Source organism: Myodes glareolus, chromosome 3 (genome assembly GCF_982192425.1).
Source record: "Myodes glareolus chromosome 3, mMyoGla1.1, whole genome shotgun sequence".
Taxonomy (NCBI): Eukaryota; Metazoa; Chordata; class Mammalia; order Rodentia; family Cricetidae; genus Myodes; species Myodes glareolus.
In genome coordinates, this window is record NC_142028.1 from 3638394 (window position 1) to 3658221 (window position 19828).

Here is a 19828-nt window from a genome sequence, read left to right on the forward strand (position 1 = left end):
TTAAGCTCTCCAAAAATTACTAATAGTTTATACATTTTAAATCTACACGATAGAGGTATGCTAATATAGTTCTCTTATATATTTGCAATATGAATTTATAGATAGAAATTCTATTTTATGCTATAAAATAGAAATTTGATTTTGTTTTGTTATGGTTTTTTGTTTGTTTGTTTGTTTTGAGACAAGGTCTCACTGTATAGCTCTGGCTATCCTGGAACTCTTCTTTGTAGACCAGGCTGGCCTCCAGAGATCTATTTGCCTCTGCCTCTGAGTGTTGGGGTTAAAGGTGTGCGCCACTATGCCTGGCTGAAATTTGATTCCTTTTTTTCTCCACAGGATTTCACTATATTGTCTTGGCTTTGCCTGGAACTTGCTATGTAACCAGGCTGGCCTTAAGCTTAGAGATCTCTCTGCCTCTGGCTCCAGAGTGCTGGGACTAAAGGCCACTATACATGTGCCACTATACATGGCCTAAAATAGAAATTCTAAGTTTGTTTTTTGTTGTTGTTTCAGTACTGTGAGCAGATTGCCGCTTTGCCTTGTTGAGTAGAGGATACATTTTAGAGTTGAAGGCAGCCTCGTTATGCTCCTGAGGAATCTGTTCAGGACGCTTGTGGCTCATGGGAGCAATGTTTTCAGTCCTCTGTGTGGTCCCTTTGATCTCTCTGTTTCCTTCCATTCTAACGAGAGGTTTTTCCCTTCTAGAATTCTATGAGGAAATCCTCTCCCTGGCATACAGTTTAACCTGCCATGCCGTCTCCCCGCAGATGTGGCAGCTCCTGGGCATTTTATATGAAGTTTTCCAGCAGGACTCCTTCGAGTACTTTACAGGCACGTAGTGATCACACCACAGTTCTTTCTAGATATACTTCCCTTAGCAGTTGAGATGAGTACTAATCAGACGTGGGGTACTTGTAGCCCTTAGACAGGCAGAGGCGGTGGGTTTGGATGTCTTGTTTCTTATGTTCGTTTGCAGCCAGAGCATGTATCCATGTGTTCATCGAGTAAATATTTCTGAACACAGCTATGTTCCAAGCACTGCTTGCAGCCCAGCCATCCTACAGTGAACAGCTGAGCCCTTCTCTAGTTTTCTTTCTTGTGGGAGTGGGAGTCGGCAAGGGTGAACTAAAGGCAGCCACTGAGAACCTTGACAGTGTGTCGGGTTCTGCTGCTGAGGGAGACGCGGTGTTTGAGTGCCGCAGCAATGCTGAGGGAGACGCCGTGTTTGCTCCAGTGGGAACCATTTGTTTCTGCTCCTGTTGCACAAGTCTCAGTGGGCTTCTGGATCTTTCCCCAGATATGATGCCTCTCCTGCATAATTACGTGACAGTAGATACCAACACGCTGCTGTCCAATCCAAAGCACTTGGAAGTCCTGTTCTCGATGTGCAGGAAGGTAGGTGCAGCCTCAGCTGTCACGTGAGTCTTTGCAACGTCTGGTGTTTAGTTTACCAGAATAGACTTGTCAGTTTCATTTTAAAAATTAGTTTGTGATTGTTGTAATTTTAGTTTTACAATATGTGTTATCACTTACAAGTGTCACTTCCGTATACACGTACTTTAAGTAAATACGGCCATCTCTCTGTATCCATGGAGACCCTGTGGACGTCAGACTCTGTGGTCCTCCAGCCTATAACTGACAAGTCTGGTGTCTGCCCATAGCCCCCGTGCACATCTCACTGTGCACATCTCACTGTGCACTCAACCCACTTTTGTGATAACACCCAGTACAATAGAGTGTGATGTAAACAGTTGTTAAACCGCGTGGGCCAGAGAATCAGGACCAGCAAAAGAATCTACAAATTTAGTGTAGATCCCAGTTCAAAGAAAACATTTGACTTATGGTTGGCTGAATCCATGGATAGAGTGTCAACCTCTTGTGGCTATGGTGGACCAGCACTCTACTTTTCTTTCCATTTCTTTTTCTTTCAAAAAATATAAACTTGTGGGTGCAGGAGAGATGGCTCAGTGGTTAAGAGCCTTGTTGCTCTTGCAGAGGACTCAGGTTCGGGTCTCAGCACCCACATGGTAGCTCATAACCATCTGTAACTCCAGTCCCTGTGGATTTGAATACCCTTTTTTGGCCTTTGTGGGCACCAGACATGTACATGATGCACATACATAGATGAAATGAAATAAATCTAAAAAGAAAATTTAAAAACATAAACTTGTGGATAATTAAAGGGATGAGAAAACTAACCGGCATACAGTTTGCCAGTCGGTGACAGAATGGTACCAGTCTTTACCTTCAATTAATTGTATATTGGAAGTCACCTGTGTACCTAGATGTAGTTAATTTGAACATAAGCAACATCAAACAATGATAAAAGTTACAAAAGCACACTTTGCTCAGTATGTGATAATTTATTGATGCTTATGCACAGACATAATTGTTCACTATGTTAACTTAATCCTCGTTTGATTACATCCTAAGAAGTTTTTGATGACTAAGTCATGTTTGCCTCCTTCAGGTAAGTGTGTGTGTGTGCGTGTGTGTGTAAACTTGTATTACATCAAGCTGGCAGGGATTGTGAAAAGTTCAATTAGTCAGAAACTAAGAAATTTGGCCGTGGAATTAGAGGGAAAATAACTATAATGCAGCCCATGGTTCTCATTAGCAGGGAGGTGTGTTCAGGGCTGGTGAGAGCTCTCAGCTGGTCACTAGTGTATCTGTTAGGTCCTGTTAAATTATAAACAGCTCATAAAATTGTGCAGGTGTCTTATCCAACCTTCTGTAGCTCTGTGATAGCCCCTTGATCAAACCATTCCCACCTGTCAGTATTCAGGTTTTAGCCTCAGTTGTGGGGTGCTGAGGAAAGGGGGGCAGAGAGCTGCAGCAGAGCAGTGTGTGTCCTATCAGCAGTTCAGCTGCTCCCTGCAGCAGACAAGACAAGGTGATGTCACAGCGGGGGTTCTTGTCAAGTAGGTGACATGTAGCTCCTATTTTTAGTTCTAATACTAGCTCATATTTAAATAATTCTTGCAATGCATTAGACATTTCCTGTGTGCTTTAAAAATATTTATCTTTAGCTGTGTATGTGTGTGTGTGTCACTGTATTGCTCAAGGAGGCCAGAAGAAAGCATCAGATCCCCTGGAGCTGGTGTTACAGGTGGTTATGATTCTCCCAGTGTGGGTGCTGGGAACCAAATTCTGGTCCTCTGCCAGGGCATTCTTAACTACCAAGACATCTCTGTAGGCCGTCCCCCACATCCCCTCCCCAGTATTCTGTTTGAGACAGGGTTTTACTGTGTAGATCTGACTGACCTAGAACTCACTTTGTTCACCATGCTGGTTTGGAACTCACAGAGATCTGCCTGCCTCTGCCTTTTGAATGCTAGGATTAAAGACATGTGACACCATGTCTGACTCCTTTAAAAATGTTTTTGATAACATGAATTAATTATACATAATAATTCATTATAACATTATTTTCATACATGCACTTGTATGTCAGTCATATTTACTCATTATCACCCTCTCTTGCCTGGCTCCAACTCCCGGTGACTCCTCTCCCAGACTCGTGCCCTGTGCCCTCCCACACCTCAGCCCTGTGAACGTTGGTGCCTGCTCCCCTTTCTGTGACCTAGTCAGTTTCCTTGGGGTTGTTTACAGAAGCTACACCTGTGAAGAAAGTATCTCTTGCTTAGCAGTAATTCTGGGCTTTTTGACCTTGTTGTGCCCAAAGACATTCCGGAGCCCTACTTTTATCACTGGGCTGCTTGCTGCTTAGTAACCAGGTTTCAGAGCTTCTGTGTTGGAGCCAAGTTTGAACTCAGGTGTGTGGCTCCACAGCCTCTTTGTAAATTACACGGTATGTCTTGTTTCATTACCTTTTTGCAAACAAAGATCAGACAGACTTTGGGCTCAGAGAAAACTGCCTGCTTCTGCCTTACAATGCTGGGATTAAAGGTGTGTGCACTACCACACCTGCCTAGCCAATTTCTTTTCTAAAAACTGTGATCCCTGCAGGGTTGATGGCACAGGCCTTTAATCCCAGCACTTGAAAGGCAGAGACAGGTGGAGTTCTCGGAGTCTGATGCAGGCGGTCCATACAGTGAGTTCCAGGCCAGCCAGGGCTACATAGAGATCCTGTCTCTAAAAACAACAAAGCTTATTTCTATGACTGAATTCACAGGAGTTTGCTTCCTCCGACACTCATGCTGAGCTAACTGGTCACTCTAGGTACTGTGTGGAGACGCGGGGGAGGACGCCGAGTGCCATGCTGCCAAGCTCCTGGAAGTCATCATCCTCCAGTGCAAAGGAAGGGGAATTGACCAGGTGATGCACACTAGGAAAGCCTCCTCCTGGGCGCTTGTGTAGAAATGTCCTTGCCTGACTGATATTCTACTTATATTTTGATGGAAAGGTAAAAAGGCAGCCATAGTTTGTGCTTGCTGGTGCAAATCCTGTTTGAATGATAGAAAAAAAAAAGACTCAGAAACATTCATGGCAATGGTAACAGGAACAAACAGGAGCATATGCAATAGAGATCACATGTGGCTTGCAGAGTAGGAATCATGTGGGCTAGCTCCTGCTCTGAGCAGAGAAATGACAAGGGCAGAGGCCGGTTGCCGAGTGTGCTACCAACGAGCGGGTCTTCTGCAGATGAGCGTGGAGGCTGTGGCTGGTGGAGGCTTGGGGAGAGCAGTGGGAAGGGAAGAGCAGGATCTGCAGCAGGAGCTCGTGTAGCCTTGGGTGAGAGCTGGACACCTGCCCTGTGGAGAGCAGGTGGGAGCAGGGCCGTGCTACCCACACTTACTGCCTGCAGGTAGTCATAGATGTTCATGAAACATGTTTTCTAGGGCCAAATCTAGGGAAAAATGAGCCACACAAAAGTCGACGGATTCCATTGTGCAACTGTCTGGAGTGTGTCCAGGAAGCTGGGTTTATATTGTTTTCCAAGTTAAATATGAAATGATTTTGCTTTCTAAACCCTAGGGCCATACTGATTGTCTTGAAAGGGCTGTTTAGATAATGCTTATGGTGATTTGTCTTGAGATAGAGAGATGGGATGTGAAAACTTCTGTCTGGTGACTTTATCTCATCACCAACTTAGGAGAGTTGTATTGGGTGGGAAAAGGTGACAGCTTCAGTTTGGAGGGATGTGAGTAGGAAGGAGTTGGATAAGTGCCTGTCGGCTAGAGGAATCCTAGTGAGTTATTTCTACCAGAAGGGCTGGTGTATCTCGTCTGGGATGTCAGTGCTGCTGCTGCTGGTCTTTCATTCACTTATTGATTCGTTTCTTATTGGATAATGTATTTCTATGAATATATTTTCCTAAGTCGTCAGTCTTCTTTTAATTTAACGGAAGGGATAATTGTTATATTAATTTTAAAATTTAAAGATTTTTTTACCTCTTGGTGGTTTTACGTATGATAGTAAATATTTGTTAACTTTAGTTTTGAAACATGTGAGAAAGGTTTTTTGTTTTTTTGTTTTTAGTGGGGAGGTTCTTGAGATAGTGTTTTTCTAAAACTTGCTCTGTAGACCAGGCTGGCCTCAACTCAGGTCCCCCTGCCTCTGCCTCCTGAGTGCTGGGATTAACGGCGTGCACTACCACGACTGGCTCAAAGTTACATTCCTTGTGATTTTACCGATTTTTAAATAATTATTTTACCATGACTTGTGATTCTTAATGTAGGTATCAGATGTGTGTGACACAATCCAGCCCAATCCAGTAACAGTGAGTTTCTGAATGAGAAATACATGCTTGAGTTAACATTGCAGTCAGGGGACTTGAGACCCACAGTATTTTTGTTTTCCCCAACATTTTTGAGCTTTCATGTGTAGCAGTAGGATTTTGTTTTTCAAGAGACAAATGGATCATGTCTTAATCTGATTCATTTATTTCCAAATTGGCATCAACCCTGCCTTTGTCATTTACCTTGAACATGGAAGTGGAGCGAGCTGTTTCGCAGGTGGAGCTCACAAGCGATTTCCTGCTGGCTCCAGTGTGAACATAAAAGGGAATATGAGACTCCTGCTTGACTGTCACTTTCTGTCGACTTAGTCTCTTGGTCTCTGTGAGTTTGGGAATATTGGTCTTTAAATATCTCCTACACACAGTTGAAATAAACAAACACTTTGTTTAGTCACAAAGACACATTTATTGGGGACACAGCCGCATCAGCCTTCGGGAAGTCTCTTGGCTGCAGAGTGTGGGTGACTCTTGCTTCCATCCCCCCCTCCAGTGTATCCCGCTGTTTGTTCAGCTTGTCCTGGAGAGATTGACCCGTGGGGTCAAGACCAGCGAGCTGCGGACAATGTGTCTTCAGGTGGCAATCGCTGCCCTCTACTACAGCCCCGAGCTGTTGTTCCACACTCTGGAGCAGGTCCAGCTGCCCCACAACCCAGGACCTGTCACCTCGCAGTTCATAAACCAGTGGATGAATGACACGGATTACTTCCTTGGGTATGTGCCCCGTTGGTTTTACATGGCCTTAATGTTTTGGGAAGTTTAGTTTTTAATACAGTGATGTGTTGAGAGATAATCTATATTTTTTTGCGGGGAGGGGGGACTATTTTTAGTGTATTATTTAAGTTTTGAAAATTAGGAATATTTAAAAAGATATTCTGTATCTGTGCCAGTGTGTGTGTGTGGGCACAATGTGTCATGTCGTGTGTGTGGAGGATGTCTGAGCACGGCTTTTAGGGGTGATTTTGTTCTTAAATCATGTGGGCCCAGCACCTTTACCTGCTGAGCCATCACTTTAATCCAGAAAATTAGGAATGTGTTTTGAAGTATAACCTGATGGAAAGATACATTATATAGTATATAATATAGAATAGTTGTTTTCAATTTTGTTTCAAGACAGATTTTGTGTGCCCAGGCTGGCCTTGAATGCTTGATCCCCTGCCTCTACCTTCTGAGTACTGGACTCTTAAGATTTGTTTTTATTCATGTGTATGCGTATATCTCTGTGGATGCTTTACTGTGTGTATGAGGTTCATGGTGGGTACCCTCAGAGGCCAGAAGAAGTGTTGGGTCCTCTGGAACTGATGTTGTAGATCCTGGGCATCAATCTCAAGCCGTCTAGAAGAACAGCAATTGCTTTTAACACTGAGTTCCCCCACTCCAATTTTGTTTTAATTTTTGATGTCTTTAAACAAAAGAATTTCATAGAAAAATCTATCTAACATAAAACAACCAATCATTTTTTCCTTTGGAATTACAATTTTCTTATCTGGTGGTAAATGTGTGTGTGTAGCCACCTAGCATGCTGACTTTTTGAAATACTGCTTGGCACCTGGGGTTGGTGTGGATGGAGCATCTCTGCCGGGAGCACGGCCTGGAGAGCTCTTCATTTCTCCCGTTGTATGCAATCTTACGTTGTGAGTAGACATTTCGGCTCTACAACCTCAGATACAGCTCTTTCATTAATCATAAGTGGCATTACAGCAAGTTGACTCCTGTAAGCCTTTCCCCTGTTCCTGAAATCAAGTCTTTTTATAGAGCTTAGGCTGGCCTTGAAATTGCTCTATAGTTGAGATATTCTTGAGTTTGCAGTACTCCTGCCTCAGCGTCCTCAGTGTTGTGGTTAAAGGTATGATCCACCACACCTGACCTCCCTCACAGATTTTTTGTGGTAAGGGCTGGTTGGTTGGTTTGTAGAATTTGGTTTATAAGGATTTTACTTGCTTTAGTTTTTCTAGAGCAGTGGTTCTCAACCCCTTTGACTGACCCCTATCTCCAAAATATTACATAATGATTCATAACAGTAGGAAAAGTACAGTTATGAAGTAGCAGTGAGGTTAGTTTGTTTGGGGTCCCCACAGCACGAGGAGCTGTATCAAAGGATCACGGCACTATGGAAGGTTGAGAACCACTGTTCTAGAGTTGGCCCTCTGTGACCGCATCTGCGTGGTTTTCAACTTTCGCAGACACCACGACCGGAAGATGTGTATAATAGGACTGAGCATCCTCTTGGAGCTGCAGAACCGCCCTCCTGCTGTGGACGCCGTGGCTGCACAGATCCTGCCCTCCATCCTCTTCCTGTTCCTCGGCCTGAAGCAGGTCTGTGCAACACGACAGCTGGTCAGCCGAGGAGATCCTGCAAAAGCACAGAAAGCCGACATGGAGGAAGATGGTAAAGCCTACTTACGATTTGTACTGTATTGATTTTGCTTTGTAAAAGTAATTTATCACTGAGTTGTTATTATAAAAATTAAATTATTTTACGTGCATGAGTGTTTGCCAGCAGGCATGTTCGTGTGCCATGTGTGCCTGGTATCTGTGGAGGTCAGAAGGAGGTGTTGGATCTCCTGGAACTGAATTTAGATCATTATGACCCAGGCCAGAAGGAGGTGTTGGATCTCCTAGAACTAAATTTAGATCATTGTGAACAACCATGCGGGTTCTGAGAACCAAACTTTGGTCCTCTGCAAGAGGTCCACTGAGCTATCTCTCCAGCCCCAGATTTTGCTTTAAAAAATTTTAAAAAAATTATAATTACACTTGTTTGTTTGTGGAAGTCAGAAAACAGCTTACTGGGTCTTGGGATTGAACTCGGATCTTCAGACTTGGAGGCAAGCACCTAACTCACTGAGCCATCTCACCGGCCTTCGCTTTCTTGTTTTTTGAGACAGGTCTTGCTTTGTAGCTCAGACTAGCTTTGAATTCATGATTCTCCTGCCTCCATCTCCTGTATGTTAGGACTGTGTGTGTGCACTGTCATTTCTGACTTGGATTTTGATTGGAACATGTTTACTTTATTTCAGCGTGTTTGGAATCATTAAACAGATTGACATCCTTTGGCCTGTGACACCTTTAAACTGGGCCTTGCATGACTTTACAGATTTTATCATGTGGAGTACATTTAGATCTGTGCCCCTTGATTCTTAAAACTCTGTGACTTCTAAGTGGAGCCTCGTAGGTGTTGTTTTGCCTTGAAAAGCATATATATGAGAATCAGATGGTCATGACCATGAGTTAGAAACTGAAGACTTACTTTTTTGTGTACACTGACAAGCTCAGTGAAAGCAGCTGCCATTAACTAATTGAGTCCCTAGACTAAGTGCACACTGTCAGGACAAGAGTTTTATAGGATTCTTTTTTAATGGCTCTTGGGTAATTCATCTTCAAAAATTAAAATTTCGAGAGGTTTAAGGTTTAAACAAATTTAGTGTAAAATGGATGAATGCAGGCAGTTCAGTCAATCAAGACTCACAGGGCTGGCAAGATATTTCCATGGGTGAACATGCTTGCTGCCAAACCTCGTGACCTGATCCTGTTGTGCTTTTGTATCTGGGGTAGACATTAGAGCGAATAACTGTTTTCTAGAAGTACTTGACCTTGGAGAATCAATGGAGTAAACAGTAAAGAATCTTTGCTTCTTTATAATTTCTTACTTTCTTACCTATTTATTGGTTCATAACTAGTATGGTCTCGGGGATACCCCAGACCTGAGAGTTGAAGCCATTGTGATGGGAACCATTCTCTGTTTCTTCCCACGGGAAGAGTAGGGCAGTCTGCAGTTCAGCGGCATGTGAGCAGACGTGCTGCCGAGTTTCAGAGGGAGACGCAGTCAGTCGGCTACAGTGAGGAGAAGGTTTAGATTTTAGATAGATCCTGTGCTGATTTCACATTTCCAGATTACTTCATCATTCTTGTTTTTTATTCTTTACACGGTGATTGGGTCCCCAGAGGAGATTTCCAGTGAGGAGGAGGAGACGAACGTCGCAGCCGAAGCCATGCAGTCACACCCCGGCAGAGGCGAGGAGGAGGAGGAGGAGGACTGGGATGAGGATGTGCTGGAGGAGACGGCCCTGGAGGGCTTCAGCACCCCGCTGGACCTCGACAGCGGTGTGGACGAGTACCAGTTCTTTACACACGCTCTACTGAGTATGTCTTCGCCTCCCCCACTCCATTCCTCAAACTTGAAGATTTTTTTTCCAAACATCTTTAATTTCTTCCTGTTAGAAGGTGTTTTGGGATCTGCCCCCATATTGGTATAGACTCTTTAAGATTTTTTTCTTTTGCTTTAGAAATATCCAAACACATTTCAAATGATAAAGGTTAGAACATTAAACACTTGAAAGCCACCCTGAACTCCCATTGCTGTAGCAGCAGCATCAGGCTGAGCCTGCTAGCCGTCTTCACAGATGTCATTTTAGGCGCAAGTGTCTACGAGTTGTGCTTGGTCTCAGACAACAATGGCCTTTTGTTCTCTTTCACAGCTGAGATTTTATTGGTTGAGGTGCACTCCTTTAATCCCAGCACTCAGGAGGCAGAGGCAGGCGGATCTCTGAATTCCGTGACAGGCTCCAAAGCTACACACAGAAACCCTGTCTTGAAAAACCAGGGGTTACTGTATACGGCTGTAAATACTGGGTGGCAGGAGTTGGGAATAGCCGTGGTAGATGTTGTGCGCACGCTGTCAGTGTTTGCACATGGACCCCAGGAAAGTTTTGCCGTTCTCTGAACCTCATCTGGGGAAAACTTCGCCACTCCCATGGGGCTGAGGCACTGGGGTCCTTGACTTCGCTATACTCATGGCAACAACACACGTTCAATCCAGAGCTGCAGTTGCTTCCTACAGATAAAAATAGAGAATAAGCCATTGAAATCCTTTGCAAATTATTAATCTAGCCATTGTACTGAAAAAAATCCTTAATTTATGTCTGTTATTTGCTTTATGGTTAAATAGTAGTTATGTGGTTATGTTATCTTTCATTTCTACTATTGGATGTTTAAAATTCTCAAGTGTGCATCCTATTTTTGCCAAGTAGGCAATGCCAACACAATATACTACCATTGTTCAGTTCTGACACAGTACAGGAGTGCTCTCAAAGCCAGCTGTGGAGATAGAAATAGGAAAGTGTGCTCTAGTGTGGTCATCTGTAGATACAGCATGAATCCTGACCACGGCAGGAGCTTTCGGGTCTCAAGTACAACTGAACATGCTCAACAGTTTAGGTGCTCCTCTCATGGGCTGCACAGCCATCTGTTGACAAGCGTGAATAGACCACTAAGAAGCCTGAGGACCGCGGGCAACTGCCTTGAATATGGACTCTTTTTGCCCAGTGCAGAGTGGCTCTAAGCTGTTGACCTATTATGGTATTTTATTTCTGGGAGTAATTAGGTTTGAAGTGCAAGATCTCCAGGATCCCAGACAATGTGAGATTGTTAGATCAGGAGTAGAACAGTATGGAATTTGATGAGAAGAGTGTGTAGGTGGATTTTGCACAAGGCTGCAGATTTGGGTCCTCAGTGTAGAAACAGCTGTTGTGGAAGGTCTTAGGAAGAGTCCAAGGAGAACTCTTAACCCAGGTGTTTTCCAGGGTCAGAATTTTAGGGAATATATATATTTAGGGAAAACTTCAGAAGAAGATAGACAAAATTAGGGGAAACCACAGATTTGTAAAGTGAACTTTCTTTAGGATTCCTTATAGTTGGTAAATGGGGTCTGAAACGATTGTCTGTGGGGATCAGTTTCATCACTCTGTCTTATTGTCTGAAATAATTTTATTAAGATTTGATCATACCACCTACTTTTCCTGAGATAATAATGGGCACTGGCTTCTTACCTTTTCTCCTCCACCGCTCCCCCCGAAATGCTGTAGCTGTGCAGAATCGGGATGCTGCCTGGTATCAGCTGCTGGTGGCACCGCTCAGTGAGGACCAGAAGAGAAAGCTGCAGGAGGTGTACACATTGGCGGAGCATCGGAGGACAATGGGAGGTCAGCCATCCTTTCCACACTGTATGTCAGAGGCCCACCATCCGCCCCGCTTGATTGGCTGAGGAGCACCCTTCATGATAATGAAGAATTCTATTGCCGTATGGCTGTTCTTGCTTTGGTGTCATGGCAGGCTCTTGCTGCGCAGCCTAGACCTCCCTGAACTTGTAATCCTCCTATTTTGATCTGTATGTGCGTGCTAGAGTTACTGGTATGTGCTACTTCTCCTGGGCTGATTTGCAGGTGGGGGCTGCTCGTTTGCTTCCTGGCCTCCCAAACTCAATTTAATCACTCAGAAACTATTAATTACATCACTGCTTAGCCTATTAGCTTGTGCATATTTCTAGCTAGCTCTTACATCTTGAATTGACTCATTTCTATTCATCTGTGCATCGTTATGAGATTGTGGCCTACTGGCAAGGTTCCAGCATCTGTCTCTCCAGCTGCTTCAGGGTGTCTCCTAACTCCACCTCCTCTCTCCTCTATCTGCTTGGAATTCCCACCTTGCCCTATTCTGCACTGCAATAGGCCCAAAGCAGCTTCTTTATTAACCAATGGTATTCACAGTATACAGAGGAGAATCCCACATCACCTCCCTTTTTCTGTCTAAATAAAAAGGAAGATTTTAACTTTAACATAGTAAAATTACATATGCAAAACAGTTATCAAGCAAGAATTATAGTTACACTCTTTAGTCTATTTACATTTGGCAAATTAAGAAAAATACACTATCTTCTGTCTTTGTGAGTCTAAAAGTCTTTAAAGTTACTCAGTGCTCTTCCCTTCCCTCTTTCCAGTAGCAGGGAGGCTTCACATCTGAGGACAAGATCATCTTCTCTGCGTTTAACTTTGGGGTCGCGCCCAGCAACACCCGAAAGGCGTGTCCACCGTTCACCGACCAGCATCACCGCTGCTGCTGCTTTCACGGAATGCGTGAGGGCCAGGAGGGAAGCAAGGGGCCGTGTCATCGGCATCAGGCAGCCATGGACTCGCTCGCCCTTCCCTTGATCCTTCTTAACCTGGAATGTGTATTTTTCAACAGCTACTGTAATGTATGAGATTAAAGCAGAGCAGAGCATTGGGTGGAGAGGACAGAACATCTGGTCTGAAGGCCGAGGCTGAGGGGTTAGAGTTAGGCATCTGCGCATGCGTCTCAGGTTTTTGCCTTGCAGGATCAGTGGATTTACGCGGATCACAGTGCCTTCTGTTGTACATGAATTATCAGAAACAAATTTTTTTGGAGTGCGTTGCAATTTTTTTAAATCACAAACGTATTTCTAGATATCCTGTAAACCTTGGTTAGATGCCTCTTCATTCTTCATTTTCCTCTGCATCGACTGTCAGGCAGTTAGTGCGAGTCTAACTCTGGTTTCAGAAACATCCTTGCTCCTTTGACCACCCTGTGCCCAGTGACTTTCTTCAGGGCTCTTCATAAGACATCCATGGCTTTCCAGAGAACTGCTGTATTCCCTTTTCCATCACATTTTCCCTCTTGAATGGGGGTGATGTTCTTTCAGGATCACAAATGTATTGATTACGTCAGTAGCCTGCTAAGTTCAGGCTTTGCCCACTTGTTGGCACCAGCAGCAGGGGCCTGTTAGTCACTGGGCTTAGCGACAAGACTGAAGTTCTTACGAATCACATGTTTAATTATTCTGTATGTTTGGGGGCATCCAAATACGAAGGCACATTAAAGTTCTAAGAAGGCAATTTCTGGGGGAGGACTTGGTCACTACTTACCATTCCAGCCACGTTGGACAGGACCCAAAGCATTTTATCATTTTTTTCTTCTTTTTTTTTCCTTCCGGCCCTCCCTCCTTTCTTTTTAGATAGAGTGTTGCACTGTATGCAGCTCAGGCTGGCCCCAAAGTTGCATCCCTCTTGACTGCTGTTGACAGACCCAGCTGATTTTTTAACTTCTTTTTAAGTCGGGGTCTTGCTACACAGTTCTGGCTGGACTGGAACCGCAGCCTAGTCTGGCCCCAGTCTTGTGGCAGTCCTCCTGCCTCAGCTTCCCAGGGATTGGAGTTATGGCCCACTTCAGGTGACCCAACAGATCTCACTACCTGCTTTCTCAGAGTCTGAAATTTCTCCAGCCTGATTTAGCTTGTTCTCTATTACGGCTCAGTTGGTTTTTAAAAATTCTCCAAGGGTTGGCCTTTTGGTCAGCTGGGTTTATAAGTGAATGATGTCAGTATTGCAGATGACTTTTTCCTGAACTGTTGAAAGCCGAATATGAACCCCACAGTGTTTTTATTTAGCAAAATGAAAATGTGTCATCAGGACTCGATGTGTTTCTGGACGTGATACAAATTTAGTTTCTGTGAAATTCCTACAGTGTAAATTTCCATCAGCAGCTGGCAGAATTTTCTGGATGCGTCCTGAATTGCCAACCCTTACTCATATATTTTGTTTTAAAATTTAGGTTATTTAATTTTTCTTTTAAAGAAGTATCTTGAAAAGCCATACGTTTCAGAGTGAAATGGCCCTGCATTTTCCCATCCCTCATTTTTCAGGGCACCAAAGCTGCATGACCCCCAGCAATTAGAAGGGAAAGATTGCATTGTGGGGATTTTAGATCTTTGAAATTGTTTGGTTTCCCCCATGTCTCATACGGTTTAATTGTAACGTAGGTAATATGCCTTCACACTGGATCTCGGGGGCATGTGTTTTAGGGATTTGCTTTGTGGTGGGTTGTCATCTGCAGTTGTAAAGGTAAGGGAGACTCCTGCACACCACCACACCTTGTTTTTGAAGCCAGAGTCATTGTATGATTTTATTACCAGAAGTGCTAACCGGAATGTGATCTGGTTACCTTGGAAATGCAGGAACTTACATGAATGTACTGTAAAATAAAGTGTGGGCTAATTCCCACCAACTGAACTCTGCTATGTGGACTGTTTTCTGGAGTGTGGAGGTGATAACTCGTTAGCCTGTTTTCCTGACTTCCAGGAGCCTGGAACAAGAGGGCTGCTGGTATTGAGGGGAGAGCGGGTAACATCAGAACCTCAGGTCTCCTTGTGAACAGGGTGAGCATGAGAGTGCTTCTGCAGGCCATGGGCGTGCATCCTGGTAGGCAGATGCTAAAGTGGACAAGGCTTGAGGTCATCCTCCACTGTACTTTTAGAGCCCGTGGTAGCAGGCGAGAGGATCATAGGTTCAAGGCCATCTTCATCTATGTGCTGAGTTAGAGGCCAGCCTGGGTGATGTATGACTAGCTCAAAAATAAATGTGTAAGAATTTAAAATATTAAAAATTGATTTGAATAGCACACCAGAAAAGGATTATACTCTGTGGTTACACGGAATTCATCTTAAGGGATTTGAGAATAGTTTGACCCATATAAACATACCTGCAGGACCAAACTATCATCATTTCAAACAGTATTGTGAAAGTATTTGATAAAATTTAGCATCCTCCAATAATAACAACTTTAAAAATCAGGTATAGCAAAAATTTACCTCAACACAATTTCATATACAATGTATTCAGATAACACCATATTATAATGTAATATATTCAGATAACATATAATATATTCATAAAACACCATATTAAATGGGGGAAAATTGAAAGCCTGCCTTCTGAGAACTAGAATAAGACAAGGTTCTAACTTTGTTGTTATAGTTCTGAGAAATTAGGTAAGAGAAAGAAATGGAGGGCACCCAGATCAGAAAGAGGACACTTTATTATTATTATTATTATTATTATTATTATTATTATTATTATTAACTTTATTTTTATTTTTTGTGACTTTTTGTCACATCTTGCATCACAGTCCCATTCATTTCTCACCCCTTTGTACCCTTGCAAACCAACCCCCCCAATAAAATAAAACTTGAGAAGAAAAATTTTAAAAAAATCTCATCATAGAAACTGTAGTGTGACACAGTGAGTCACACAGTAAACCCTTCTTTTATCCGTATATCTTTACTAACAAATGTTCATTGCAAAATGTCATTGGTCTGGTTGGAGACCTCTGGTTTCTCTGTCAATGCTGGGCCCTCACTGGGATTCCTCTTAGGTCTCCTGTTGTTGCCCTGTGTCATGGAGATCCTGCAGCTTTGGATCTGCAGAGCCAGTCCCTTCGTGTGGTCCAGCAGATCCAGATGGGGTGGATGTTGGGATGGGCCAGCTCATAGCTGATTCTGGGCATGGGTAATTGAAGGATTAGTCAGCTCGCCGCTCTCGCCCTGTCTTTACCACCAGGATGAACTCTCCAGCATCGCCCCAGCTAGTTCACCATTTGCAGTGATGAGCGAGGGCGGGGCCAGTTCAACTGTTTTCACGCCCTCAGGGTCGGCTCTCCCACACCTACAGGGCCAGAGCCAGCTCTACTGTGTTGCCCAGGCGAGGTGCAGGGGCCATTTCCCAGAATACTGCAGGCGGTGAGGGGAAGGGACAGCTCTCCCACCTGCCACAGGTGTTGAGGGGTGGGGGTGGGCAGCCCTTCCCCACCCACACCACCACATGGCAAATGAAGAGCGGGACCAGATTCGTGCTCATATTCTCGGGGCCACTTCCGCGTCACCGCTATCGATAGGGTCAGCTCTGCCGTGTTGCCCAGACAAGGTACTGGGTCCACAGGAAGAGGACGTTATCTCTGTTTGCAAATAGCATGGTTTTAAAATTTTTATTTATTAATTTTTAAATTTTATAGGGTTTTTTGACTTTTTTTAAATTGCAGTATATTCTGGTTATGCCTTTTTCCCTCCTCCAATTCTTCCTAGAACCTCCCCAGCATATTTTTTTTTGTTATATTTAGTGTATGTATGTATGTGTGTGTGTCCTGCCATAAAGTTTCTAGGATTAAATTCAGATTTTCAGGCTTGGCAGCAATCACCTTGCAGCAATCACCTTACCTGATGAGCTTTGTTGGGAGCTTAGCATGATCCTAATGAAGAAAAATCTAAAAAGACAACTAAAAACCTGTTAGGATTGAAAAGAAGTTCAGTTAAGTTGCAGAATATAAGATTTACCTATCAAATTAGCCTATCTATACATGAATAATAAACTAGTTGGAAATCAAGAGAATAAGACTTATAAAAATAAATATAACCCCAAAACCTATAATAAATTTAACTGAGAAGGCAAACAAGCTATAATGAAGATAAGCCACTGATAAAAGAAACTGAAGACACACACATAGAAAAGTGTTCCATGTTCACATTGGAAGACTGTTGTGTATGTACATGCATGTACACATGTGCATATGCATGTGGAAGCCAGAGGCTAACTAACACTGGCTATCTTCAATTGATCCCCACTTTATTTTTTAAGACATTGTCTATTCTCTAAATCTACAGCTCATCAATTGGCTAGATTGGCTGGTCAGTGAGCTTTGAGGATCTGCTTGTCTTCCCTATCTACTACCAATGCTGGGGCATGTGCTGTCTACTAGATGATGTTCCTTGATTCCAAGATGGCCTTTGTAGGTGGAGGCTGCTTGTTCATTCCTGGCAGCCCAGACATGAAATAATTACACAGAAACTATATTATTTAAAACACTGTTTGGCCAATACCTTAAGTATATTGCTACCTAGCTCTTATATTTTAAATTAATTAATTTCTATTATTTTATATTTTACCACCAGGCTTGTAGTTTACTGGTAAAGTTCCCAGACATCTGTCTCCTTCAGAAGCTGCTACATGGTGTCTTCCTGACTCCGCCTACTCTCTCTCTCTACATCTCTGTTTGAATTTTCCACCTGGCTTTACTCTGTGAAGCCATTGGCCAAAAGCGGATTTATTCATTAACTAATAAAAGCAACACATATACAGAAGGGCTTCCCACATTGTTTCCCCTTTTCTGTTTAAATAAAAAGAAAGATTTTAACTTTAACATAGTAAAATTATATATAACAAAACAGGTATCAAGCAAAAATTACAGTTACAATATATATATATCTACTAAGGAAAACTATAATTACAACTATTCAACTCCATCAAAGACACCAGAAGGATATAATATTACCTAAGTAAACAGGAAGTACATTATAAGCAACTTCCAAAACTCTGGAATTGACAGAGACATCTTGCTGCCTGGACAGTCACCCAAAGTTCTTCTGTAACATTGGGGCATCTATCTGTAGCCTACAGGTCCATATTATTCAACAGGCTTTTTTATGAAGCAGGAAATTTGAAGATCTGTTCTGGCTTATAATGACAAAGTTTTTTTGTTTTTTGTTTTTTTTAAATATTTATTTATTATGTATACAACATTCCTTCTATGTATGCCTGCACACCAGAAGAAGACACCAGATCTCTTTACAGATGGTTGTGAGCCACCATGTGGGTGCTGGGAATTGAACTCAGGACCTCTGGAAGAGCAGCCAGTGCTCTTAACCTCTGAGCCATCTCTCCAGCCCCGACAAAGTTTATCAGTTGCTTTTTTCTGTGTCCTACAGAAACCCTGAAGGGTGGTCTCACCTTTAGTCAAATTCAGTAGTCATTTCTCTGTGGGTCCTACATGTCCAGTTCACACAGTATAGCATCAAGCAGTCCAGGCAAGAGCTGTCTCCTGCCCAAATGACTAACAAACTCCATGAGAAGCCTCTTCAGTGCCCATCTTCATCTTGAAGTAATTGGTGCTTCCAGGAGCAGATGTGTCTCATTATTATGAAAAGTCCTAAGTTTTTAAACATTTTAAATACTATATTCCATAAGTCCTTTAAAGGTTTGAAAATTATCTAACTGAAATATATCTCTATATCTAGAAAACCTAACATGACTAGTTCAACTATTATAGGTGACTATTAACCCATATTTTTAATTATACATTACATTTTAAATGAACTGCACACACAATGCCTTAATCAAGAGCAGAAATATACATATAACAAATTGACTTTAAATTTGTATCACTAGACCAAGATCCATATCAGTGCTAAGTATTCATCTTTATAGCATATCCCCCTTTAAATGTAAACAAATGTTTACAAACAATCATTTAGGGAATTTGGGCATAGTTCTCTCCAAACTGCTTCCTGCTTTTTGTTGGGCAAAGTATTTTCTTTTTCTGGGATTCACAGAGACCTTTCAGGGGCTCTCGATCCATCAAACCACATTAGTCTGGCAGGAATCCGCAGGTTCTCATCTTCTGTGGAAACAAAAGCAAAACCTCTTTTCCAAAGCAGCATATCCTTAGACCCAAATTTTGAAGTCAAGATACCTTTAAAGCATTTATGTTAGTTTAGTTTAGCAGCCTGTACAATGAAATGTCCCTCTGTACTTAGCTCATTCACAGTCAAAAAAATTCAAAGAAAACAAAAATATGCATAATCCAGACTCTCTGTGTAGTTTCCATCTTTGCATGGCTTATTTTTCTTTTCTCCTTTAATCTATGACTGTCTGCACTTTGTCTCTTTAAAGACTTTGGTTTTTTTTTAAATAATTTACTTCTTTTTAATAACTCTCTATACTCTTTTTCTTTTCTCTCCCAAACCTACGTACATTTTTTAAAGACACTAACCTGTTTAGAGGTTTATTTCTGTTGGACTCTGTCTTCATTATGTATCTGTACTTTCAATTTTTGACCAGGAGCACTTTTAAAATGGTAAGCAGCTTGGTTGCAGCAGCCCTGAATGCTGGCTCCACCTCTTACAGCTTTTTAACATAATTGAGGTAATTTACTGCAAGCTCTGGGACTGCCAGGAGGGAGCTGTGCTCACCACCTCAACTCTGGTTAGCAGTTGGCTCCTGTTGCCACCAAGTAACTTGCTACCACAAACCCCATTCAAGTGCTTGGCCTCCTGAAAGATCCAGAGTTTATGCTGGCAGTATGAACCAGGAAGTCCCTGTGGGTTTTTTTTTTTTGTTTTGTTTCTTGTTTTTGTTTTGTTTCTTTTGTTGTTGTTGTTGGGGTTTTTTTTTTTTGTTAATCCTGAATCAGGAAGACCTCTCTTAAAGGAGCTATAGCACCCTTGTTCATTGGCTGCAAACCGAGTTTATCTGAAAAAAAAAATGCTGTTAAACTTTATTTTTTTGTGTCTAGAATTTCTTTCCAAGCTCTCTCGGGTTTTATGTGAATAAAAAAGCCTGTTGAATAATATGGACCTGTAGGCTACAGATAGATGCCCCAATGTTACAGAAGAACTTTGGGTGACTGTCCAGGCAGCAAGATGTCTCTGTAGAGAGAAGTTTGGACATCTGG

At 42.6% G+C, this 19828-nt stretch overlaps 1 protein-coding gene across 3 annotated transcripts in view; it reads left to right on the plus strand.

The window, feature by feature from the left end:
• The window catches only part of Ipo8 (importin 8), a 58043-nt gene extending 45404 nt beyond the window's left edge, over window positions 1-12639 (plus strand). For 2 of the 3 annotated variants that reach the window (XM_048432719.3, XM_048432721.3), the window contains 8 exons: window positions 706-831; window positions 1298-1395; window positions 4183-4278; window positions 6192-6412; window positions 7882-8087; window positions 9644-9841; window positions 11563-11679; window positions 12474-12639. In XM_048432719.3, coding sequence (XP_048288676.1) covers window positions 706-831; window positions 1298-1395; window positions 4183-4278; window positions 6192-6412; window positions 7882-8087; window positions 9644-9841; window positions 11563-11679; window positions 12474-12496 — 1085 coding nt within the window. In that variant the 3' untranslated portion in view covers window positions 12497-12639. The remainder of the gene's footprint in view (window positions 1-705; window positions 832-1297; window positions 1396-4182; window positions 4279-6191; window positions 6413-7881; window positions 8088-9643; window positions 9842-11562; window positions 11680-12473) is intronic. The other variant, XM_048432720.3, reaches the window with a different exon arrangement.
• Window positions 12640-19828: the final 7189 nt, after the last annotated feature.